Genomic DNA, 21896 nt, shown 5'->3' with positions numbered 1-21896 from the left:
GAAAGCTTGAGACACAGTTTTAAATCCATATTCTGCTCACAACAGGCAGTCTTCATCTTGCCTCTGGAGTGATTCTACTGCTTCAGTGCTGTTCCCTAAAATTTTTTTATCAACTTCTGAGGACTGTGGTTTCTGATGGAGTAAAACCTACAGTCTTGGAGTCCCACAGTATTAGTGATTGAATGCTGCTGCTTAAGGAAAGAAAAACAGCATCTGTTGAATTTAGACCACGTCAGGGTTGCGTTTTTAGGTATGTCACTTTTTGCAGATTCTTCCAGTTCTACAGCTAATCAAATAATTTTTTCTGACTGCCCACTTATTTTTAAGGCCCAGTAAATGATGCCTTTTCAATTTAAAAGTCTTTATTCTAAAAAGCCCCCTTATTGTGGGGCTTTCTGCTTCTTTCTTCTTCATGTATATCTGATGTTTTCTGCCCTTTTGTCAATCAGGTGTCTCCTGTCTTTTTCCTTCCTCACTCCATATTTTCTTACACATGATCTGTGACCATCTCCTCACACGATTTATTGGTCACTGTTTTAGTCGCTGCTTTGGGGTCTTTTTCTGCAGCATGTGGGAACATCTCTGTTAAATATTGCCCAGGATTTGAGGAAGCTCTTGTATTGTCATTGTGAAAAATGCATGTATTTTATGATTGGCTTTTCACAATGCATGTATTTTATAATTGGCCTTTCACAAATATTAAAATGAATATTATATGTGTTGTGTTAGAAATAAATGCTTTATTAATTCTCTTAAGTACTGTGTTAAATATAGTTTTAGGTTATAAAAATTGTTAAAATAGAAACTATGCTATGTAAGATGCTTTGTTTAACAGAAAGGACTTGCAGCGAGATAGCAGCCACAGGACACCTAGATCTTTCAGAGAAAGGGAATTTATTGCCTTCTTGTCAGAAGAAACGAACTTCTTCCTGCCTCAAAGGCGCTGTTAGGATTAGAAGGAAGAAGCTGACACTGACCAGACGGAATCCTGTCTTGAATGGAATTTATGCATCATGTATGAGGTGTATGAATACGCAACGGGCTGTTGTTCTTAAGGGTTAATCCTTTGTTAGCCGGTGTCCTTTTTCGGGCTCGTGATGCCCAGAAAAAGGTACCCGGACGTCCCTAACTCTTTGTTTTTATTGTCTCATATTGTCCTGATTCAATTTGTCCTAATTGTTATTACTCTAATTGTGTTACTATTCTTTTTAACCATTTTATTACTATTAAACTTTTAAAAAATTTAAAAACAAGTGATTGGCGTTTTTCACATCATGATACCTTTATATATGCTTCTCGATGCAGATATTACCTTATATTTGGCTTCCTAGTATGTTTTTTATTGATGTATTTAATGATAGGTCGTGTTAGCAGCAAATGAAACAAAGGAGAAGAGCTCAATTTAGCACTCATACTGACGGTTTGTGAAGGGAAGGGCTGGGAATTTAATTATCTCCTCTTCCTCTACAACTTTTTCACTGACTCAGAGGTATTTAATTCTGAAATATTTTCGGCATTTTTCTAATCAATGCCTTGATTTCACAAGTGACCCTTCACAGGGAGAATGGACCCATCACTCTTTCCATCGCATCTCCGTCCGCGGCGTGGCCAAAAGGAGGGAGAGAGGGAAGGGTCGGCAATGGCTCCTACAAAGCGTGGCGGTTCGTTGCGGTGGTGCTGCTGCTCCGCCGGGAGGTGCGCGTCCGTGTGCGGGGTGCAGCCGAGCCGAGCCGCTCCGTGCCGCCCGCAATTAATCGCCGCGCACCGGAGGAGGGAGCAGGCAGAGAAAAACGAAAGGTGCGAAAGTCTCAATTTTTTAGGAATGCTCGTCACCCCGGTTGGTGCCCTTGCTGCTCTACCATGGCTCCATGAAACAACTCGCCGAGGCGGTGTCTACGAAGAGCGATCGCTGTAGAGCGGCGCTCGGCAGCGGCTGGACCCACGGCACGTCTGTGGGAGCGCCTCACCTCCTGATCCTCAAACAACTCTCAGGAAGTTGGCCGGTTAGCTCAGTTGGTTAGAGCGTGGTGCTAATAACGCCAAGGTCGCGGGTTCGATCCCCGTACGGGCCAATTTGTCCTTTTTCTTTTCCCCTTGGAGAAAAGACTTAGCAGAGGATCTCTTTATTTTGTTTTAGGGGCGGAGGGCTAATACGGAAAGGAACGCGGTCCCTCCCAAGAGGAAGCTGGACTTGGGCGATCATGGGGGGACAGTGAGTGCCAGGCGCGCCGCCGCCTCTCCCCACCCTGCCCTGCTCCTGGAGCCAAGCCAGGCACCACCCGTACACCAGAAGCTCGCAGCAAGTGAGGTGCTACCGGCTCGTGGAGGGGAGACCACATTCCCATGTCCAACTCCTCGTTAGTATAGTGGTTAGTATCCCCGCCTGTCACGCGGGAGACCGGGGTTCGATTCCCCGACGGGGAGGAAAGAACAACTTTTTCCCTTGATCGGGGGGAAAGAAAACCCGTTCTCCACTTGCTTTTTTCCCCTTCCGGCCCCTCAGCGAAGTTCGAGCTGGGAGACAAGCCAATCAGCCCAATGCTAGGAGGAGCGCGAAGGCAGAGGTGGATGCCTTAGGGCAACATCCAACAGCATCCTGATCCACTGTCAACCTCCCTGGCAATGGAACTGGCTCGAGCAGCATTGTTCTGCTGTGTGGTCTGCTGCACAGATGCTCAGTGCTGATTTTCTCAAACGGACAGCCATCCTTCCGTTCTCATGAGGTAACACTGAGACCTCAACTCACATCAGCCAAGTTATAAGCACATCTTAAACCATTTCCCCCCTCTACAATCAACAAGATACCATCAAAAAACACATGATGAAGTACTACCTTTTCCACAGCTTCCTGAAAGCACAGTTTAAGGTTTAATGTAATACCAAATATTCCCTTCATTCTTTAAAAAAATGTTTTTAAGCATACCAACATTTTATAAAGGCAAGCAGTGCTATTTAGGCACAGATAATCCTTTCATTTCCCTGAAGACACCACAGTAGTTTGCCATTTTGCAGTCATCTAAAGCATGCAGAGTAGCCCTGTGAGGTGTTCACCGGTCCTTCACAAGGCAACAGCAGCTAGGGATAACACTGTTAGCCCATCAATCTAAAAGAATGAGTTCACACACTTGCAAGTTTTAACAAGTCTACAGCATAATTAAGGCACGAGGTAAGAGTATAAATAGACGCACTGAAACACCATGCAACAGCAGTTTGAATGGGCTAGTTTGCAGGCATTCCTGTTCTCTCAGAATGGCTCAGTGGAAGAAATCAATCCTGTTTATGATCCGTGTCAGTGCACCCAGTCTTTGGGATTTCGCAGAACCTCCAGCATTTCTGCTTCTTTCGAGCTCTCTGGTGGGTTGTGCATGTATTCCCACCTGCAAGGAGAAGGGAAACTCACTCAAATGGCCCAGCTCACAGCCACTTCTCCTGCACCAGGCGGTGTTTGGACTGGAGTTGTCTTTTCTAAGGATGCAAAGCTACATACACAGTTGATACTCTTGGCTGAGATGACAGATATGGTTACAAATCACAAGTTCAGTAAAAACAAATAATAATGTCACCAGGGCAGATGGGAGAAATGTTAGCTTCATCTCTTTACCAACTTTTGAAAAATCTGGAAGGACAAGGAAAAAGGAAAGAGCAGTACCCCTATGTCCCATAAGGCATGCAGGTCTATTTGCAAAAATCTTGTAACAGTCTCTTGTGACACACTAGTATAACTAGGAAAAGGAACAAAACCAGGAACCCACAGAATTCTGACGGTGACACAACCTTTTTTCAGAATCTCAACTGGAAGCTCTATGAGTCTTTGTTGAATTTTGGTTTTAAGAACAAAAGTGGTGAAAGATCCCTTTTTTCATTGAAAAAGCAATTGAAAGAGACATGACAGAGAAAGGAAAGTGTCAGCGGTCACAGAGAGATGGGTACATTCTCCTTCCATTTTGCCCCCCAAGGAATGACCCCTTCATCCTGTGAAGTGAGCTAGTTACATTGATGAAAAAAGGCAAACCCAGACAATCACCATAATTATGTCAAAACATAGAACATACACCACCAGGTCAGGGACACATCAGGTGTTGTCAGTGGGATAAAGATACATGGTAAGAACAGCACTGCCTTCGCTCCCTAGCAGAGGGAGGTTCACTAGTGAGTTTTATGGAATTCATGACAGGACACCCAAAAGCAACGGGAATAAATAGTAAATGGCCAAATTTCCTGGTGTGACAAGCATAAGCAAGATGGGTTAAAACCTAAAAGCACTGTTAAAAACAGTATTTAGCCAAGCAACTGAGTAATAAAATGGCAGGTGAAATTTACTGTTGATTGATGTGATGGACACAGAAAAAGGTTGCACACAGATTGAGTTAAATTTTATTGCCCAGAAAAGACTTTGGCATTGTAACAGCTCTATAAAAAAACCCACCTCAATGCTGAACAGCAGTCAAAGCCAACAAACATTATATTAGGACTGTGGAAAGAATAATGAATTAAAATATTGCTATGCCGCTATAAGTCAGGACCACACTTGCATCTTGTATCCAGATATGTAGCTTACATTGTCTGTTCCTTATCCCCGGTTCAGAAAGGGCACAGTAAATTTAAGCCTAGCAAAAGTGGCAAAAGTATGAAACATCAACTGTACAAAAAAATAAAAAGAGCAGGAAAACAAACTGTCAGCCTGGAAAACAAACAATGAAAACTCCCCAGAAGCCTTGTAAAATAAAAACTGTAATAGAGAAAATGGACAGGAAGAAAATAATGTTACTCAGTGAGAAGTCAGATTAAGTCATCAGGTTCAAGTAGAAAACAAAGAGGTACTTTCTCATACAACACACAGTTAGTTAAACGGTGCAGCTCTCTGCCCCACATTTGGCAGGACTGCCAGAGGCTCTCATGGTTTCTAAGGGCTACTAAGCAAAAATCCATGGAGCGAGAATAATAAATCTATCAAGAGGAACTAAGCAAAAAAACTATAATTTTTTTTTGCCAGAAAATCTCTATGCCACATACTACTGGAAACTAGGTGAGTACAACGGAGATGCAGCTGCATATGCAGAATAGAGAACTGTACTTGTCCAGTTATTGTATCAGGCATGAACTCGTCACTGTTAAGAGACTAGAGACCAGAAGAGACCTTGGATTTAATCCTATGAAGTATTTTACTAAGAACAGTGTCTGCTGCAACTCCACATAACCACACCCTTACCTTGCAGTCAGTGGCAGAGACATAAGAATGCTTTCGATTCTTGATCCTGGTGTCAGAAGGCCAAACTTTGTACCTCTGTCATAAACCAAGTTGAACTCTACATACCTACAGGAATGAAGAGATGCAACAGAAAAATCCCTAGTTTATTAGCAGAAGTTGGTTGTGCTTTCTTCAAATGGCAGACGTCAAACAAAACCAGCCTGTTTTTCTGCTGAGTTGGCATCAACTGTTCTGCAGCATCCTCTGCATAGGAATGCAGGTGTGACCTTGCCACTCCACAGAGCACAGGGAGAAGTGACCTCAGGTAAGAGACTAGAGCAGACCAACTGTTCTAAGGAGAGCAGTCTGCAGGCTCTTATGCTGTACTGTACTCCTCCCAGGCCTCAGCCCTGCTGGCAAGCTTGACACTACATTTACCTTGGTTCTTCTCTTTGTGGAGATGTAATAAAGAGGCCTTAAAGGTACTGAAAATAACCAGAGAAAAAATTCTACTGTGCAGTCCTCCATGCTGAAGGACACATAAGCAGCAAGGCCAGAACAGTGTTTCCTGGTTCCTGGGAAGATCTAGAAACAGCAAAAGTCAGACAGCTTCAGAGCGCTGGCTGGGATTTGTAAGTGATGAAATAGACCATTTTCTGCTCCCAGCATAGGAACAGAGCTGTGACAATTCATCAAGGATTATCTCGAGAGCCAATACAGGGTGTTTGTACTTAAAGATACAGGAAGGGAAAAGCTCTTATCTATGTGCAGAAATGGAAAGCTTTACATAGCCCCATAAACTGCAAACAGACCCAGGGAAATAGACAGACCTCAAGAGCTGGTCCTGGCTGCAACCTAGAAAAGTTATTCCACCTTTTAAACTTTGCAGGTTTGCTAAATCCCATCCACAGGCTGGATCCTGAAAGCCCAATGTTCCCAAGAACAGTCCCACCAAATTAAGGATGCTTGCTTAAGTGACCAACAGCTGCAGGCCAGTGATCTGAACTTGAATGCTTACACTCTTTCCATGCCAGTCTCACATTTCTCTGCAGAACAGGCAGAAACTAAAGACTCTAGTTAAGCACAAAGCATAGTTTCAATTCTCCATACACTCAAACAGTCACAGGACGTGGAGAACAGAGTACAACTGTATTGACCAATGTACTTAAGCTTTTGCAGCATTAACAGTTGGTGACATTAGACATCCTCCTAAGTATTTTACAGTAACCTTGGACCATGCCAGAATAAAAAAATCCAACTCTCTGTATTCTTTTACAGGTATCCTCAATTCCTTTACAGGAATTTCAATGCCAAGATCAGATGGATCAGATGTATGTAAGGAGCTGAAAGAACTCAAGTACAGTTATTCCTGACTTTCTGGGGTTTTCCTGCATTACTTAATAGGAAGCCACCATTCTTTTATCCTTAGCTCCTCATGTGACAGAGTAGCCCTATATACACTACCTCTGGGCTGCAGGAGAGGGCAGGATTCAGGACATGAAGCACACCCACACCCCTTGGCCTGTTACACAGCAAAAGCTTCTCTTGCTTTTTGAAGGAGTTGAAAAGAAATGGTGGCGCTTTGTTTGGGTTGCTTGTGTTGCAACATGGGAGAGTGGGAAATGCCTTCTTTGCACCCTGTTTAGCAATCTAGCACTGGATTTCAGAATTAGTTCTATGCACAAAAATGCTTAAATTCTTGGTGAGCTTTTTTGGCCCACACAACCTGTAACCGTGAAGAACTAGCTCATATTTTTTTCTTGCCAGCCCAGTCCACCTCCTGTGTATACTTTTGTTCCTCCAGTACTCACCGTCCTCTCCGAAGCTGTTGCCATAGCTTTTCCTCTGGTGTGAAGGAGTCATGGCAGTGCTTTTTCACAATGGGAATGTAACAAGGCACAACAGCTTTGGCACAACTCTTTACAAACTGGAATACTTCCTCCTTGGAGGGAGAGTCCACATCATCAAAGAATATGCCTCCAATCCCTCTACGCTCACCACGGTGCTTGATATAGAAGTAGTCGTCACACCTAGAAGCAGTGTCAGATGATTACTAATATGGTCCAGAGTATTCAAAGACATGAACAGTACTCCAAAGAGCTGCATGCTGCAGGACAGAACCAGTGAAATACTGCCCATAAGTCAGTTTCTGCAGGGCTGGGTGCCCCACTGTTTCCCTGATGCCCAGAGGCAGGACAGTGCAGCATCACCTGGAAAGCACTCCTGCGTCACTTGCAGTAAAAGCTCTGATTAAATGGTCTCTGTAAAGCTACACATCACCACAAAGTCACTGAACACCCTGGCAGATGCGCCCATGTGGGTTAATCCAATTCGTATCCTCAACCAACTCTGAACAGAGACATCTAATTTCAAAAATTTCAAAACTGAGGGCTCTTGACAGCTTCCATTCCCAGCATTATATGTAGTTCTCACATTATTTGGACAGCTTTCATATGAACTCAGACTTGGAAGAGAATTTATTCTCTTTGGCATCCAAGTAAAAGAATTTTCTTCATCAAAATAAATTAACTTAAGGCCCCAAGACCAGATAAGAAAGCAACTGTCATGGCACCCTTCCTTGGAAAAAGGCTTTTTAATAGTTAAAATTTGAAAGACTGAATCATTATAGCAGTGGCTTTTCATGACTCGTGTTTAAGTTTATAAATGAGTAAGGACAGCTTATCCTAAAAGCAGTTAATCTCTTTTGTATTTACAGGGAGTATTTAGTTGTGAAATTACTGTAACTTGAATGACTTAACTCCATCTTTCTTTTAATTCCTTGCTTGGGCATGCAAGTCTTCACATGGAGGAGAAAGCAAAATGAAGTATGAAGCAGGAACCATCAACATCAAGAAAACCTGGCCTTCCATTAGGACTAGTTTTCCATACAGGACCAGTTTTCCATATATCCACAATCGTTCTCAAGCATTATATATGGCATGGCCATAACAAGAAAGACATAGAGATGTAACAGATAAGCTACTCTATTTTTTTATTCACTGGGATAATCCGTGTTTTCTATTTTATGATAGCAGGAAGAATTAGGGAAAAACACCGAGTCAGAAACATAAAAGAGAATAAGTCTGACAAAAATCTTAAATCTAGATCAGGTAGACAATGTGGTAAGTGTAATAATGTTTTTCTTTAGCAAAGTGGGAAAACGTTTCCGACCCCCTGCAGCTGGCATTGCAAACCTGCTTAAGCAGCAAAGAACCAGACCATTAAGGTAGATTCTCTAAACTACCATGCAAAAAATCCTCCGACAGCAAGACTGTAATCTCAAGGCTCTACAATATGTCTCTCTACTAAGTGGTTGCCACCCAAACTACAACACCCACTTAATCTCCTGTCCTCAGACAAGACCTAGTAGCTTACAAAAGGGTACCCCCACCTTCCTGCATACACAGCCTGTGGCAGATAGGATTATCAGACACAGAACAGCAAGTTCCCACTTAGCAGTGGAAGATCCCATCACTTGTATCTCTCAGCTCAAGAAGAACATTAAAAATCTGCATCTTAGAAAATGTGCTGTTGAACTCCCAGTGAATGTGTCACCAGAGAAAAAAATACAGCTTCATCAAATTATGAAGCTTCTACATTAAGGACAATGTCCTTGACATACCTGGAAATTACCTGGCTATGAAGGCCAGACTGAAGGCAGAAAAACAAAAATGAGATTTTCAAAACTGCTGTGATGGCCCAAGAGCTCACATTAAATCATGCACATTTACACGAGTTCACTGTAAAGAGAGTTTGTGCAAGTTCAGAAGTCTTATCCTAGTTTAACACCAGAGGCTAAAAGGAATTTTATCAGCTTAGTTTTTCTTTGGGCTGTAGACTTATGATCCCAGCTGTCAGCCCTCAGACTTGAAAAATCCAGGATTCTGTAAATAAGGTATTTCTTTAGACAACATTTTGTCCCAGTACACTTCTGATTTTCATTAGGGCTTTCTGATACTTTTCAAAAGGCATCAGAACCTACAGTTCCTAGTGTACACTTAACTGCCAACACCCAGTGCTGCTTTCTGCTCCTCCCAAGCACACCTTTGTCCACGTACCATTTCTTGTACTTGGGATACAGCTTTAGATCATGTTTGTCACAGGCTTCTTTCAGAGTCTTGTGAAAATGAACAGCATCCTCTTCATTCAGGTAAGTTGGAGTGAGGTCAGTCCCACCACCAAACCACCACTGTTTAGTTCCTATAGCAGAGGCAAACAGCAACATTTTTCTTTTAAACTTCTGAACAGCAACTTGTTGCTAGTGGTTCACCAAAAACTAGCATCTACTTTTACAATACAAAACAACATCATTTTTCAGCGGTGTCCCTAGACTTCAATAGTTAAAAATTTGACTACAAAGTAGTGCAATGATCAGTGACTTCAAGAAAAGATGACACAAACTTCAGTGTAGTGAAAACCATTTTGGACTACTGACCGTGACTACAGGACAGCAGTTTCACAAGATGGGCTGGTGACTCTTGACATACCTGGGAGCAAACTCGCACTGGTTCTTGATCTCTTACCCTGCCATGCATTCACACTTCCTTGGGGCAGAGTCAGACATTTCATACAGTCTTCATTGGACTATAATCCTTACCATCTGCTTCTTCAATTTCAAAGTATCTGTAGTTGAAGTGCATGGTTGGAACATGAGGATTCTTTGGATGGATAACAGAGCTCACACCCATGGCGCAAAAAGGCAGCTTCCCTGGATAAAAGGATGCACAGGAAAAGCTCGTCAGTTTTTCAATAAACTTCATTTGTTATCATTTAAGGAATATCACTATTTTCCCTTAGGCTCCAAGCCACAACAGGAAAGTGTCTCATATTGGGTCACCCATCATTATTAATCAGTGGGCAAGTTACTTCTTATCCATACACTTCTGTGCACCTAACGCAGCGATTTCTTTGGTATTTGTTCTAAAACGTGACAATACTTGGGAGAATCCACCAGATGAAGACCACTTAAAACATAAGACACTGCTAAGGCTTTCTACCACCCCCAGTCCTCACAATTACCCTTTGTTACACAAAGGTGTGTTGAGTCCCCTTTAGCCTTCAGGTGTTGTTGGTTTTCTCCCTCCACCTTTTTGGTACATAATTCCTGCACTGTTTCACTGTTGCACTAGAGACTCATTATTGAGAGGCCACCTGTGCCTACAATACATTCCTCATTGCAGCAAGACAGAGAGACAAGCACTCCCATACCTGGCTTTCTAGGGACATGAAAGTCCACCAGTCAAGCTTACTGATTAGAAATCACTATGATACAAATGAAAACCTTTGAACTTTCATCAGTCTTGCCTTCCTCATGTTCTGCTCAAAGGCCAGGTTGCTTTCAGAGTACCTGAACGGGAATACTCAGGTCAACACGTCCAGGTTCCCCATCCCAACTGCGCGATAGACGCCTTACCGTCCTTGGCCTTCAGAGACTTCCCTCTGCTTCGCATCTGCCGCGCTGCTTCCTCGGACAGGAACCCGGACACGACGGACACGTTCACACCCGCCTTCTCGAAGACCTCGCCATCCTGCAGCACGCAGCTGATGCCGCCTCCGCCTGCCAACGCCAGGCTCCAGGTCAGGGTCACCGAGGGGTGACCAAACCCGCGGTGCCGGTATCCGCGGTCTCCCCCGCGCCTCCCCCGTACCTTCCTTCCTTTCCCAGCTGTCAACGGCGAAGGAGGCGCCGGGGTCCAGGTCGGCCAGGGCGCGACACATCTCCGCCTGCGTCTCCATGATGAGCACCTCCATGCGGCTCCGCAGCTCCCGCCGCCGCCGCCGCAGCTCCCGGAGCCCGCTCACCGGCGGCGCCATGAACCGCTGCCGCAGTTCCTTCTCCTCCTCGTCCTCCCGGGCTGCCGCCAACGCGGCTTGCCGCCGCCACAGCCCCAGCGCCAGCCCCAGCCCGCCCAGCGTCCCTGCGGCCGCCAGCGCGGCCCGCCGCGCCCCCCGGCTCACCGGCCCCGGCGGCGCGGAGCCCAGTGCCCGGGTAAAGGCGAGGGCCGGCGGGCCACGGGCGGCCCCACGGAACAAGCGCGCTGCCGCCGCCATGACCGGCACCGGCGCCGCAGTGCCGGCGGGGCGGGGCGGGGCGGAACGGGGGCCGAGCCGGGTATGAATTTGTGTCTGCCCACGGAAACGGTTAGGTAAAGTCCCTCTCAGATCGTCTAGTCTGGTCTGTCGTCTATCACCCCATTGTCAGCTAAACCACAGGGCACTAACTGGCACGTCCAGTCTTTCTTTAAACACCTCCAGGGACAGTGACTCTACCTCCTCCCTGGACGTTCCAATCCAATGTCTAATTACCCTTTCTGTGAAGAAATTCTTCCTAATGTTAACCTAAACCTTCCTTGGCACAGCTTAACGCTATGTCCTCTCGTCCTGTCGCTGGTTGCCTGCAAGAGAATGATTGCCACCTGGCTACAACCTCTTATTAGGTAGCTGTAGAGAATGATAAGATTATCCCTGAGCCTCCTTTTCTTCAGGCTGAAAACTCCAGCTTCCTCAGCTGCCCTCATAAGACTTGTCCTCCAGACCCTTCACCAGCTTCATTATTCTTCCTTGGACCTGCTCCAGCACCTCAATGGCCTTCCTGAACTGAGGAGCCCTGAACTGGACACAGTGTTTGAGATGTGGCCTCACCAGTGCTGAGCACAGAATCACTTCCCTAGTCCTGCTGGTCATGCTATTTCTGAAACAGACCAAAATGCCATCGGCACTCAGCTGGCTCATACATGTGTGCAAGAAAGCCCATCCACACTGACTGCTGTGAAAGAGTGAAAGCATCCCATAACCCTCCCATCTGGATCTGGGCTGCCCATTGTGTGAGGATGCCGTGACAGGGAGAGCCATCAATGGATGCAGCACTCAGGTGCCACACCTTGCCTGGTGCAGCTTTGGGAGAGAGCGCTGTGCTGTCCTTGTACCTGTAAAACATCTCTGCATACTGCTTACAAATAACCTGATATTGTTGGTGCAACTACGTGGGGCTGCAGAGTAATTTTGTGAGTAATGGCTTGTGCAGGGCCAGCTGGGCATTGCTGGAGTAGGAGTGAAGTTGTATTTTACTGAGCTGTCTTGTGAACCATGAAAAAGAATTGCTCTTCTGTGTATGACATTTCTGATTTTCTACTCATAGTAATGAGTTTTTAGATCTGAATAGTTTGTTGGGACCACCAGTTTTGTGCCATAGGATTCTTTCCTGTGGATCTTAGAGGGCACATGCTTATCCTTTGTTCTTTCTAAAGTTGAAGCACATGTTGTTTCCTAATACAGTGGAGGAACTAGACACAAGGGTAGTGAAAGGGTTTTGATCTCACTGCAATTACAGAGACATGGTGGGATAGCTTGCATGACTGCAGTGTTGTCATGAAGGGCTATGCACTGTTTAGGAGAGACAGACAGAAAGGTGCGGTGGTGGAGTTTCCTCTCTGTGAGAGAGCACTTGGAACGTATCGAGCTCTGCCTTTGGTGGACAACAAGCAAGTCAAGATCGCATGGGTAAGGGAAAAAGGGCAGACTAATAGAGGTAACACTGTTGTGGATGTTTGCTACAGGCCACCTCATGCAGGAGAAAGTGCATGAGGTCTTCTACAGACAGCTTGAAGCAGCCTCACAGTCACAGGCCCTGGTTCTGGTGGGGGACTTTAACTACTCTGACACCCGCTGGAGAAACAACAGGTGACAAAAGTGATTAAGGGTCTGGAGTATCTCTCTTATGAGGAAAGGCTGAGGGAGCTGGGTCTGTTCAGCCTTGAGAAGAGATGACTGAGAGGGGACCTCATCAGTGTCTATGAATAACTGAAGGGAGGGTGTCAGGCTCTGCTCGGTGGTGCCAAGCAATGGAACAAGAAGGCATTGAGTAGAAACTGATGCACAAGAAGTTTTACCTGAACAGGAGGAAATGTGACCAAGCATGGAAACAGGATGCCCAGAGAGTCTCCGTCCCTGGAGAACTGTCTGGACACAATCCTATGCCATGTGCTCCGGGTGGCCCTGCTTGAGCAGGGAGGTTGGACCAGATGATCCTCTGTGGTCCCTTCCAACCTACCCAGCCTGTGATTCTGTGAAAATGAGAATTCAAAATAACAAAGAGAAGGTCTGTGTACCTCCAGGTGTTGAAAAGTACTGCATAGCACAAAAATGGCTTAGCCCTGCAAAATTTGCACTTTGGTATGGGACTGTTGCTTGGAAAGAGTAATCTGGTATTTCTGAACTGTTGTGAGTAGAAAAGTTGTCCATTTTTTTAAAGGTTGCAGAGTTCACAAGTTAAACCAATTGCTGCCAAGTTGGAATTCTAACTATTTGTTGCTAATAATTTCATGTTGTAATCACCTGTTGTTAATAGTTTTCCTTTACTTACCTGTTCTTGATGGTTAGAAATCCCCCTTTGTTGAGTATCACCCTGCTGCTTCCTGGAAGATGGCGCCCGGGACTGTGAGGAGGAGGTGACATCGGGGTTGGCATGCAAATGAGGAAACCCCTCACCAAATCCAGCAGGAAAAACCTCTAAAAACAACGAGCCACCACGGAATTAAGAGATTGAAGTGATGTCTAGACATGAAGAACAGAATCCAGTGTCCACTAAGACCTGTTTTGCCTTTCATACTAATCTAAAAAGAAAGAGGAACCCGAATGTCAAACTGAAAAACCAGGAATCTCCTGGTGCTCTCGTGAGGATGGAAGCCCCAGCTCTGCCTGCATAGCAGGAAACACAGCTGCACTCTTCCTCCTCCTCCGCGCCACTCCTGGGAGCAGCGGCGGCATGAGAGCGGCCCGTCGGTTCTTCCCACCCAAGCTGATTTTTAATAAAGGCATTAAAAAAGGAGAAATATCTCCTGCCCTATTTATTTCATTAACTGATTTGCACCTGTACTACCAGAGCATAGATCAGTTTCAAGTATGGCTCTGAGGAAAGTGTGGAGATTAATCCCTATTAAGGATTTGGGCTTCATTATCTGCCTCTTTTCACTGCAGATTATTTTTGGGGGTAGTGTCTGTCTGTATAAAGTGATTATCTTTGCTCGAAGGCATAGTCCATGTTCTTATTTCTGATCTGGTTCTGCTCTTTGGCAGCAGAGGATGCTGTGAAACCTCTGAAGCTCTGCAACAAGGAACAGATCTCAGCTTGTCTCCCTGAGCTCATCTCTCTTCTGCCATCAGCTGGAGAATATGATCCCTGATGAGCAAGGAAACCCGACCCAGTAGAGGTAGGAGTGAATGTGTTAAGAGAGGTCTGTGGCTTGTAAATAGCTTGGAAGTGCATAATGCATACTGTTTAGCATCAAAACGTTTAGATGTATTCAGTTGATACAATTCAAAAAGAAACTGAGCTATCACTGCTAGCCCTGGATAAAGAACTGTGGAAAGAGCAGCCAAAACCCCTAAGATGGTATTGCCCTTCCAAGCTCTTCACTGTAGTAAGCTCTGCTCTTTCAGTAGGTTTATTTTAGACATTATTAAAAACAGATAAATGTCGGGGCCAAGACATGTAAAACACATTCCCGCTGATGTTGGTGGGGTTTTTTCTGTACTAGGTTGAATGCAATCTTTAATTGATAACATCTGGTAATTCAGCTGGATGGGACCTCTGGAGGTCTCTAGTCTAGCCCCAGGGGTTCACCATTCTCAGTCTGGATGAGGTTGTGCAAGGCCTTCCTTGTCCAGCTGCAGTTAGAAAAACCTCTTTCCTCGTTTTTCCTGGGCTCCTGCCTCAGCGCTCCACCACCCCCACCTGGAAGAATCTGGTGAGAATTTCCTTTGCTGCAACCACATTGCCAGATCAATGTCTTGGTCTTGCTGGTGAGGTTTAGAAGCATGACTGCTTTACACACTGGGATCGCTCAGGCTGGATGCAGAAGCCTAGTCAGGCTTTCACTCTGTGTTGGTGGTGAGGAGTGACAGAGTGTAAAACACTCACTCTCTTTCTGTGCTAATACTGTCATGTTAGCACCTTGTGAGGACCTCCTCTCTGGCAGCACATTAAGGCTGAAATGTCAGCCAAATACTGATGTGTGTGAGATGCTCAGCAGTGATACAAGGTAAAAAAATGACAGCTCACATTTTGATCTGCTTTTGCAGTGCATAGCGTGTGTAGGGTATAGGGTAGGTCTTTCTGTGGAAGTACTAATAGGAGAGGAAAAAGGCACTTGGAGTTTAGCTTAGGGCCAAGACTTAAACCTGGAATTGGTCTTGCATTTACCTGAACAAGAACTGAATCTGAGGACATGTACCTTTTGCTTTTTTAGACAGCTACATGAAATCCCAAGGTTTTGGCCTCCCTTAAAATCTCCATGTCAGTTTTATAAGTTTGACTGAAAATATGCATGGTGAAATGACTTTGAACATTTTGTTTCTTAGTGTGTTGTCCATTTTCATACCTGTATGTGTTTTGTTGTGAGGGTCTTGCAATAGGTTTTGTTTTCAGTGACAGCAAAGCCATTTAGATTTGCTTTGTAGTCAAAACCTCTACTGGTGCGAGTGTAATTCTAGAGAAGGTTGTAAGGCTACAGTGATTTCAAGTAGATTTGAAGAACTGGACTTCTATTTACAGTATTATGTAAGGTGACCTCTTATGAAGAAAAGAATGCTTTTAATTTGTTGTTGTTGTTGTTGTTTTTCCCTATACTTTGAAAAGAGTTCTGAAGCTTCTCTGCTGCTGCTTGTATTTAGGTGTCATCTACCTTGGTTTTATTTTTCTTTCTACTGAGAATATATGGATAAAAATTATATTAACAAAAGAACAAGAGACACTGCATGTCCTAAGATAGCAAAGCATGATCAGGTCTCATTCATACTGAGACATGCATATGCTTTCACTTAGGCTGTTGGATACTTTTATTTTGAGTACTAAATTAATGCAGTTGATTATCAGAAAATAGGAAGAAAAAGATATGTTGAGAACCCAAAAATTCCCCATCAATTGGCATTTATCTTACTTCTGAAATTGAAAGAGCCATTTTCATCCAGTTTATCACACAAAGCATTGATTGTGACTTCAAAAAGATTTTGAGGGCTTGCAGTTAGATAAGTACTCTTGTTTAACAGTCATCTCAAAGGTTTTGCATGATACTACAAGTTGAATTAAGTTATTACCTGAGTAAAACAGTGAGAGAGAAGTGAAAGCTTTGGTGACTGAGCTGAAACAGTAGGTGACGTGAAGGTTGCAAGAGAAAGATGAAAACCTTTCTTTCTGCATGTGTTATCTCAGTAATTTGTCGGGATGGCAGATTCATAGGAATCCTCCTTTTTTTTTCTTTGTTTTTTTTTTTAAATGCAGGATTGATTCCTCTGGGTATATGAAGGAAGGAAAGGATAACTACAGAACAAGAAGCTGCTGGAATTCTTTCAGGCTATCTCCTGGGAGGTAAGAGGAATTATGCAGTGCTTTAGGAAAACCTTTCTTCCATTATTGATTGATCACTTTTGCATAGTTAATAAAAGAGAAGTGAAAAAGTGAAATATAGAGGTTTGCACTAACAGGCCCCAAAATGTGCCTGCATGCAGCCTCCCCTGGAAATGTGCCAGCACTCCCTGTGATGAGATCCGTTGTTTTCCCACTTCCTTTGTGCCCTTCCTTGAGCTCTGCCTTCAGATTTGCTGTCACACAGCACCATCTTCATAAAACATTAGGAATTTTCCCCAGCCATGGCTATTGCATATGTGACTTCATCCAGAAGAAGCCAAAGCATGACCTCTCTCCCAGGTTTCCAAGGAAAGGGAAACAATGGGCAGAAGTGATCTGTTGGCAAGAATTCTTTCTGTGTTACTCCCCTGCCCCAGTGTTGCAATTTTTTTTTTTTTGTAGCTGTTTATACACACTACATGTAATGTTTACTGTTATGAAAGTCCATCCAGCAACCAAAATACATAGCTTTTTGTCCTCCTGGAATAATAGGTACATTTTTTTATGGTTAAGCTAAAGGACTGGCTGGATTAGCTCACAGGTCTTGAGAGACTTGTGTCTGCAGCTAGTTCTGAGTTCAATTATACTACCACATACATTGTGGTAGTATAATTGAAACTTCTTTACTGTCTGGGCAGCTCAGGATTATCAGGAAGACTAGAGGCAGGGAAGGGTGGGATGCATATGTTGAGAAGCAGCAGGAGAGTTTAGGGCAGAAAAGCAATTTCTATGGAAAAAGGTGCTATGCTCACTCTTGCTGACAAGGAAAGTGACCAATATTAAGAATTGTGGACAGCACACAAGAGGGCTTTGGTGGTCATTTTAAAGCTGGCAGTTTGGGACTCATGATGATCCCTGGCTCAGGCATTTTTAACCTGGTACAGTGGGACTCATTCACTGTCTGGTAGAACTGTAGGCTTAATGCACCATCTTTATCTGACCCTTACACTGTACTGCAGGGATAAGTTCAGGAATTCAGTGAAAAAGAAGATAAACTGTTTTTCCTGCTTTGCCTCCAGAAAACTAATGATAAAGCCTGCTAAGTCCATTATTCACTGTCAAGTAAGTGGTAACTCTTTCCTCATGCTGTTAGTTGATAGAAGTTGTAACTCCAGGTTTTGCCAAGGCCATTATTCAATTACCGGATGAACATCTGACCTGACTGAAAGCAAGCCAAATCCAAAAGGAAATGCCAGGAAGCAGAAGAATAAGGCACAAAACTTCAGCCAGATACGTTCTCAGACTAAGTATGTTTTCATTTTAGGGATTTCATTAACCTGGTGTGATTGATCTAGTAAGTGACTGTCAACAGGTCTCTCTTCTAAATGCTTGTTCAGGCTCTCTTGAGAATTTTCTGCAGCTAAAAAATCCTCAGAAAAGCAGCATTGTGATCTGTACGGCTTGTCTAGAACACAGCTTCTCTTAGCATCATTGATGGCTTCTTATTCTTGAATATCTGAAGAGACACTGAAGAGTTTCTCCTATCCATGCCATCAGGCCTGTCTCTGCATCAGAGTAGAGGATCATAACCCTTTAACTCCTTGCATGGTGACCACTGTCCCCATCCCCAAGCAAAGGGTGTGTCAAGAACACATTGCTTACCCATGAAAATGCATGTGTTTCTCAACCTGAAATTTCATCAGCAGGCTAGTGGATTCCTAAATGAACTCACTGCCTTCAGCAGTTTTTATTCTCTCAAAACTCTGAAAGAGTTTTGTTACTCCCTGTTCTTGTGTCTGGTTTGAAAAGAAGCACTTCAAAAGGCCAGTTGGTAAAAGTCATGGCAGCTGTCAGATTGCAGTCTTGCCTAGTGAATCACCACCTTTTGAATCACTTCCTTCATTGCCTGAATTTCTTAATCTTTCACCTCACATTGGTTTGGGTCTGTGGATGAGGCAATGTCACCAAAGTGGAAATATCATGCCAGAGATGAGCCTGAGGACTGCAGAGACAAGTCCAGGCAGGAGTGCTGGAGACTGGGCTAGAGTGGAGAGGTGGAGCAGGCCCCCTACAGATGGGGGTACTTTGAGGAGAGCAGAAGCAGAGAGCAGAATTTTCTGGGGAAAGATTGGGATAGTTTTTTTGGACACAACAAATGTTTTTTAAAAGTTAGTTTTCCAAAGCAGGCTGAACTCCTGCAAGGGAGCTCTCTTGGGTAACTGTGGGTTGCAAAGACTGAAATGGATTTGAGTCAGTGTATTGAAAACCACAGAGCCAAATTCTAACTGATGCTAGACCCTGTCAAGAGCTTGCTCTGTACAACTCCCTACCAGCGATTTCAAAAATGTTGATAAGGTGTAGGATGTTGTAGGGCAGCTGCACCATCTCAGCATTAGACTTCCTTTTTTTGTCTATTTATAAAAGTTGGCCTTCTTTCCAGGGCCTGCCTTGTCATGAGTTCTGTGGGATTTCATTGTCTTTTCAACTTTTAAATGAAATGGAATGTGTTAGACAATACTGGATCTTGGCTCTGCATTATCTTTCCCTTCTGGCTACTTCTTCTGTTTCATTATTTTTCAGTGTAATAAACTCCATAGCACTGTCCTGATGCCTTACTTCCCCTGTTCTTCAAAACTGCCTTGAAAACCCCTGGCTAGACTGTCACATGCTCATCACTGGTTTTCCCCGTGGATCCCATGTCTGTTGATAACATAAGTCCTTACATTTCTTGTCCTGAGACTACTTTTCATGAGAGAGCTATTTTCTACCCATTTGTGTGTAACAACACTCCTGCAGCCTCTCCTCTCTCACAAGTTTCAAACTTTTTCTCTCTTTTAGACTTCCCCATTCTCCACTAATGTCAGATATGACCTGTCATGGGGGCATGGTGCCTGCTTTTGTTGTATTTAGCTGGAAGAAGAGATACAGGACATGAAATATTAAGCTCTCTCAGAACTGTGCATCAAGTTCTGTAAACTTGTGGAGCATTATTTGATCTGTCTATTGTAACAGTGAAAAATGAGTTATTTTTAATAGTGCTGTAACATTTCTCTTGGTAATTCAAACCATATACAGTACTCTCTATTAGACTGTGGAATTGTGGAAAATACTGTTCTTAAACATATTGACTCATTCCTGTTATATTTCCATGGCAGTTTTGTCACAGGATTATAGTGGTATTATCTACTGGATGACTTTCATGAGTGCTTCATGAAAGCATGAGCATTTTAGAAAGCAGATACCTTTCTTGAAGAATAATCTTACAATATAGAAAATTGGTGTTATAAATGATCAATTGAAAGCAAAATTATAAAAAATGCAAAAATATTTATTTATCTTTTTCCGCAACCAAAATACGGTCCTCAAAACCACCACAGCCAAAGAGACAGCATCGAGCCCAGGATCAGCACTGGGTGAACCTGGACCCGACCTCTATCGCAATAGGACCCCCACCTCGTTCACAAGAGTCGCTTCTAGCGGGGATGTTTTATACAGTTTATTATGCCCGAGGCGACGGAGTCCAAGTTTCTTTTGTAACTCTGCATATTCATAGTTGGTTCTTTCAGAGCTTGGACAATCGCCCTGGTTGATAGCCAGCGCTGATCGTATCCCGCGAATCGCATATTCACGTGTATCTTTCTGGCGACTTCGGCTATCACGATCGCTCTTAAACTTCTTCGGATGACTCGGGATAACAGTGATCGTTGCGCTGGGTGCATCTAATTATAAGCTAAATGCCGATTGTTCTTCCTCCACCTTCAGGAATTTCAGAGTTTGAATAGACCACCTCTCAGGCTGCTTGGGGTCAGAGACTTGTCTGGATTTCACAATCTTTATAAAATACATTCTTTTATAGCATGAATTATTTCCCAACATATATTACAATAGGCAAGGTTCTTTAATTCCTGTAATTTTTAAACTGACTGATTTCTTGCTAATTTGAAGTCAATGTTAACTGAAGCTTAGTTATTTCACTTACACTTGTAAAAGACAAATTACTTAACCGTTCTCTATGTTTTAATGCTTGCTGTATACTTTTTTGTGTCATTTTTGACAAGTTCTACATCAACTCAGGTAGCAGGTTACAGCTTGCATTGAACAGTTTGATATATTTGATTGATTTGTTTAATACTGATGTCTTTGGATCTTGAAAAACACTAGCACGTTTTCCAGCCCTTCTGGAAGTACTGGAAGGTGAACTCTAACAGCTGTCATCCATTAGTCTGAACATTTCTTTGTTTAAAGTACAAAACCCTGGGCTTATTCTTCAAGGGAGACCTACTGCATCCCTGAAGCATTTGGTTGTTATTTAGTGACTTCAGAAACTGTTGAGATTGAATGCAATTCTTTTTCTGAAAGTTTTCTCTGTATTGTGGGAATGGTGATGGCAAAAGATAAAATGTATGTTTTATCTTTATGTTCTTTGTTTTGTCTCCATATCTTCTTTTGCACTTGTAAATCAAGTGTCTTGGTTTCAAAAGACAGGCACCTGCTAAGGAAGGCAGGAGCCTCCCCTGAAATGGAAAATGTAAACCTCCCCCCTTTTCCGAATTGCTATAAATTTTAAATTAAGGGGCTCTCAGGCAAAAGAAATATGGGGGCAGGAAATAACAGTTCTTTTTATAGGGAAGAAAATAAAAAGATAAAGTAAACAATGCAGTGAACTAAGACAACACTGACAGAGTCAGAACACAACCTGACACACTGTTGGTCAGGGTGTTGGTAGCAGTCCAATTGGAGATGTGGCTGCAGTCCTCCTGAAGTGTCAGGAGTGGTTCTGTTGGAGCAGGGATCCTGTAGAAAGGGTGTAGTCTTCCTCTGATGATCCAGGGGAAGAGAGCAGCTGTTCCTCTGGGAAATCCAGTGGAGAAAAGCCGTGCTGGTGTTCCAGAATCTCCACATTATATCGGGGTAGAAATGCTTGGCTCTCCCCTCTGGGTGGAGCATCTCACAATGGGATGCTATAGTTCTTATCAGTCATGCAGTGACATTCAGTAGCCTATTATCAGCAGATGTCTCCTCAGTTGTGGAATAGATAAGGAAAACTGCCCACTTAACAGAAGACAACTGCCATACAGATGGTAAACAGAATACAATTTGCTTGACAATCCAGGACATCAAGCCACTGCCCCACAGAGGACTGTAGGACACACACTGGTGATTTTGGTTCCACTGCTGCTGACCTGGTATTCAGCATATGGTCTGTGGGTGATTCGGGGGGATTATTCTATCACAGAACAAGAAGTCAGAGCGTCTATGGAAATTACCAAAAGCAGGCTTAAAGCAAGCAAAGGCCAGTTCTTTTTACACAGCGCAGTTGAAATAAACTGAGACTGAGAGGTGCAGGGTGTTACAGAGACCAGG

The 21896-nt window shown here is 43.7% G+C and overlaps 1 protein-coding gene and 2 non-coding genes across 3 annotated transcripts; 2 read left to right on the top strand and 1 right to left on the bottom strand.

Annotated features, from left to right (window-relative positions):
- The first annotated feature begins 1998 nt into the window (after positions 1–1998).
- On the top strand, positions 1999–2072 carry TRNAI-AAU (transfer RNA isoleucine (anticodon AAU)). The gene has a single exon. It is a non-coding gene; the product is annotated as a tRNA-Ile (tRNA).
- A 280-nt stretch (positions 2073–2352) lies between these two features.
- Positions 2353–2424, top strand: TRNAD-GUC (transfer RNA aspartic acid (anticodon GUC)). Its single transcript has one exon. It is a non-coding gene; the product is annotated as a tRNA-Asp (tRNA).
- A 410-nt stretch (positions 2425–2834) lies between these two features.
- Positions 2835–11572, bottom strand: CPOX (coproporphyrinogen oxidase). The gene is made up of 7 exons (XM_059467159.1): positions 10837–11572; positions 10602–10745; positions 9786–9896; positions 9247–9388; positions 7000–7218; positions 5210–5314; positions 2835–3377 (listed from the first exon to the last, which is right to left on the bottom strand). Exons 1-7 carry the CDS (start codon positions 11237–11239, stop codon positions 3290–3292), a joined length of 1212 nt encoding a protein of 403 aa, XP_059323142.1. The 5' UTR covers positions 11240–11572; the 3' UTR covers positions 2835–3289.
- Between the last annotated feature and the right edge of the window lie 10324 nt (positions 11573–21896).

Source organism: Ammospiza nelsoni, chromosome 2 (genome assembly GCF_027579445.1).
Source record: "Ammospiza nelsoni isolate bAmmNel1 chromosome 2, bAmmNel1.pri, whole genome shotgun sequence".
NCBI lineage: Eukaryota > Metazoa > Chordata > Aves > Passeriformes > Passerellidae > Ammospiza > Ammospiza nelsoni.
The sequence above is the reverse complement of the archived record's forward strand: the minus strand, read 5'-3'. Positions and strand labels throughout refer to the sequence as shown.

Bases quoted from the DNA above. Each gene is read 5' to 3' on its own strand.
- CPOX (XM_059467159.1), bottom strand. From the start codon at position 11,239: ATGGCGGCGGCAGCGCGCTTGTTCCGTGGGGCCGCCCGTGGCCCGCCG. The intron at 10,746-10,836 runs GTACGGGGGAGG...TGGCGTTGGCAG, and splicing joins CAGCTGGGAAAGGAAGGAAG to GCGGAGGCGGCATCAGCTGC. The intron at 5,315-6,999 runs GTGAGTACTGGA...TCATTCCTGTAG, and splicing joins CAACAGCTTCGGAGAGGACG to GTATGTAGAGTTCAACTTGG.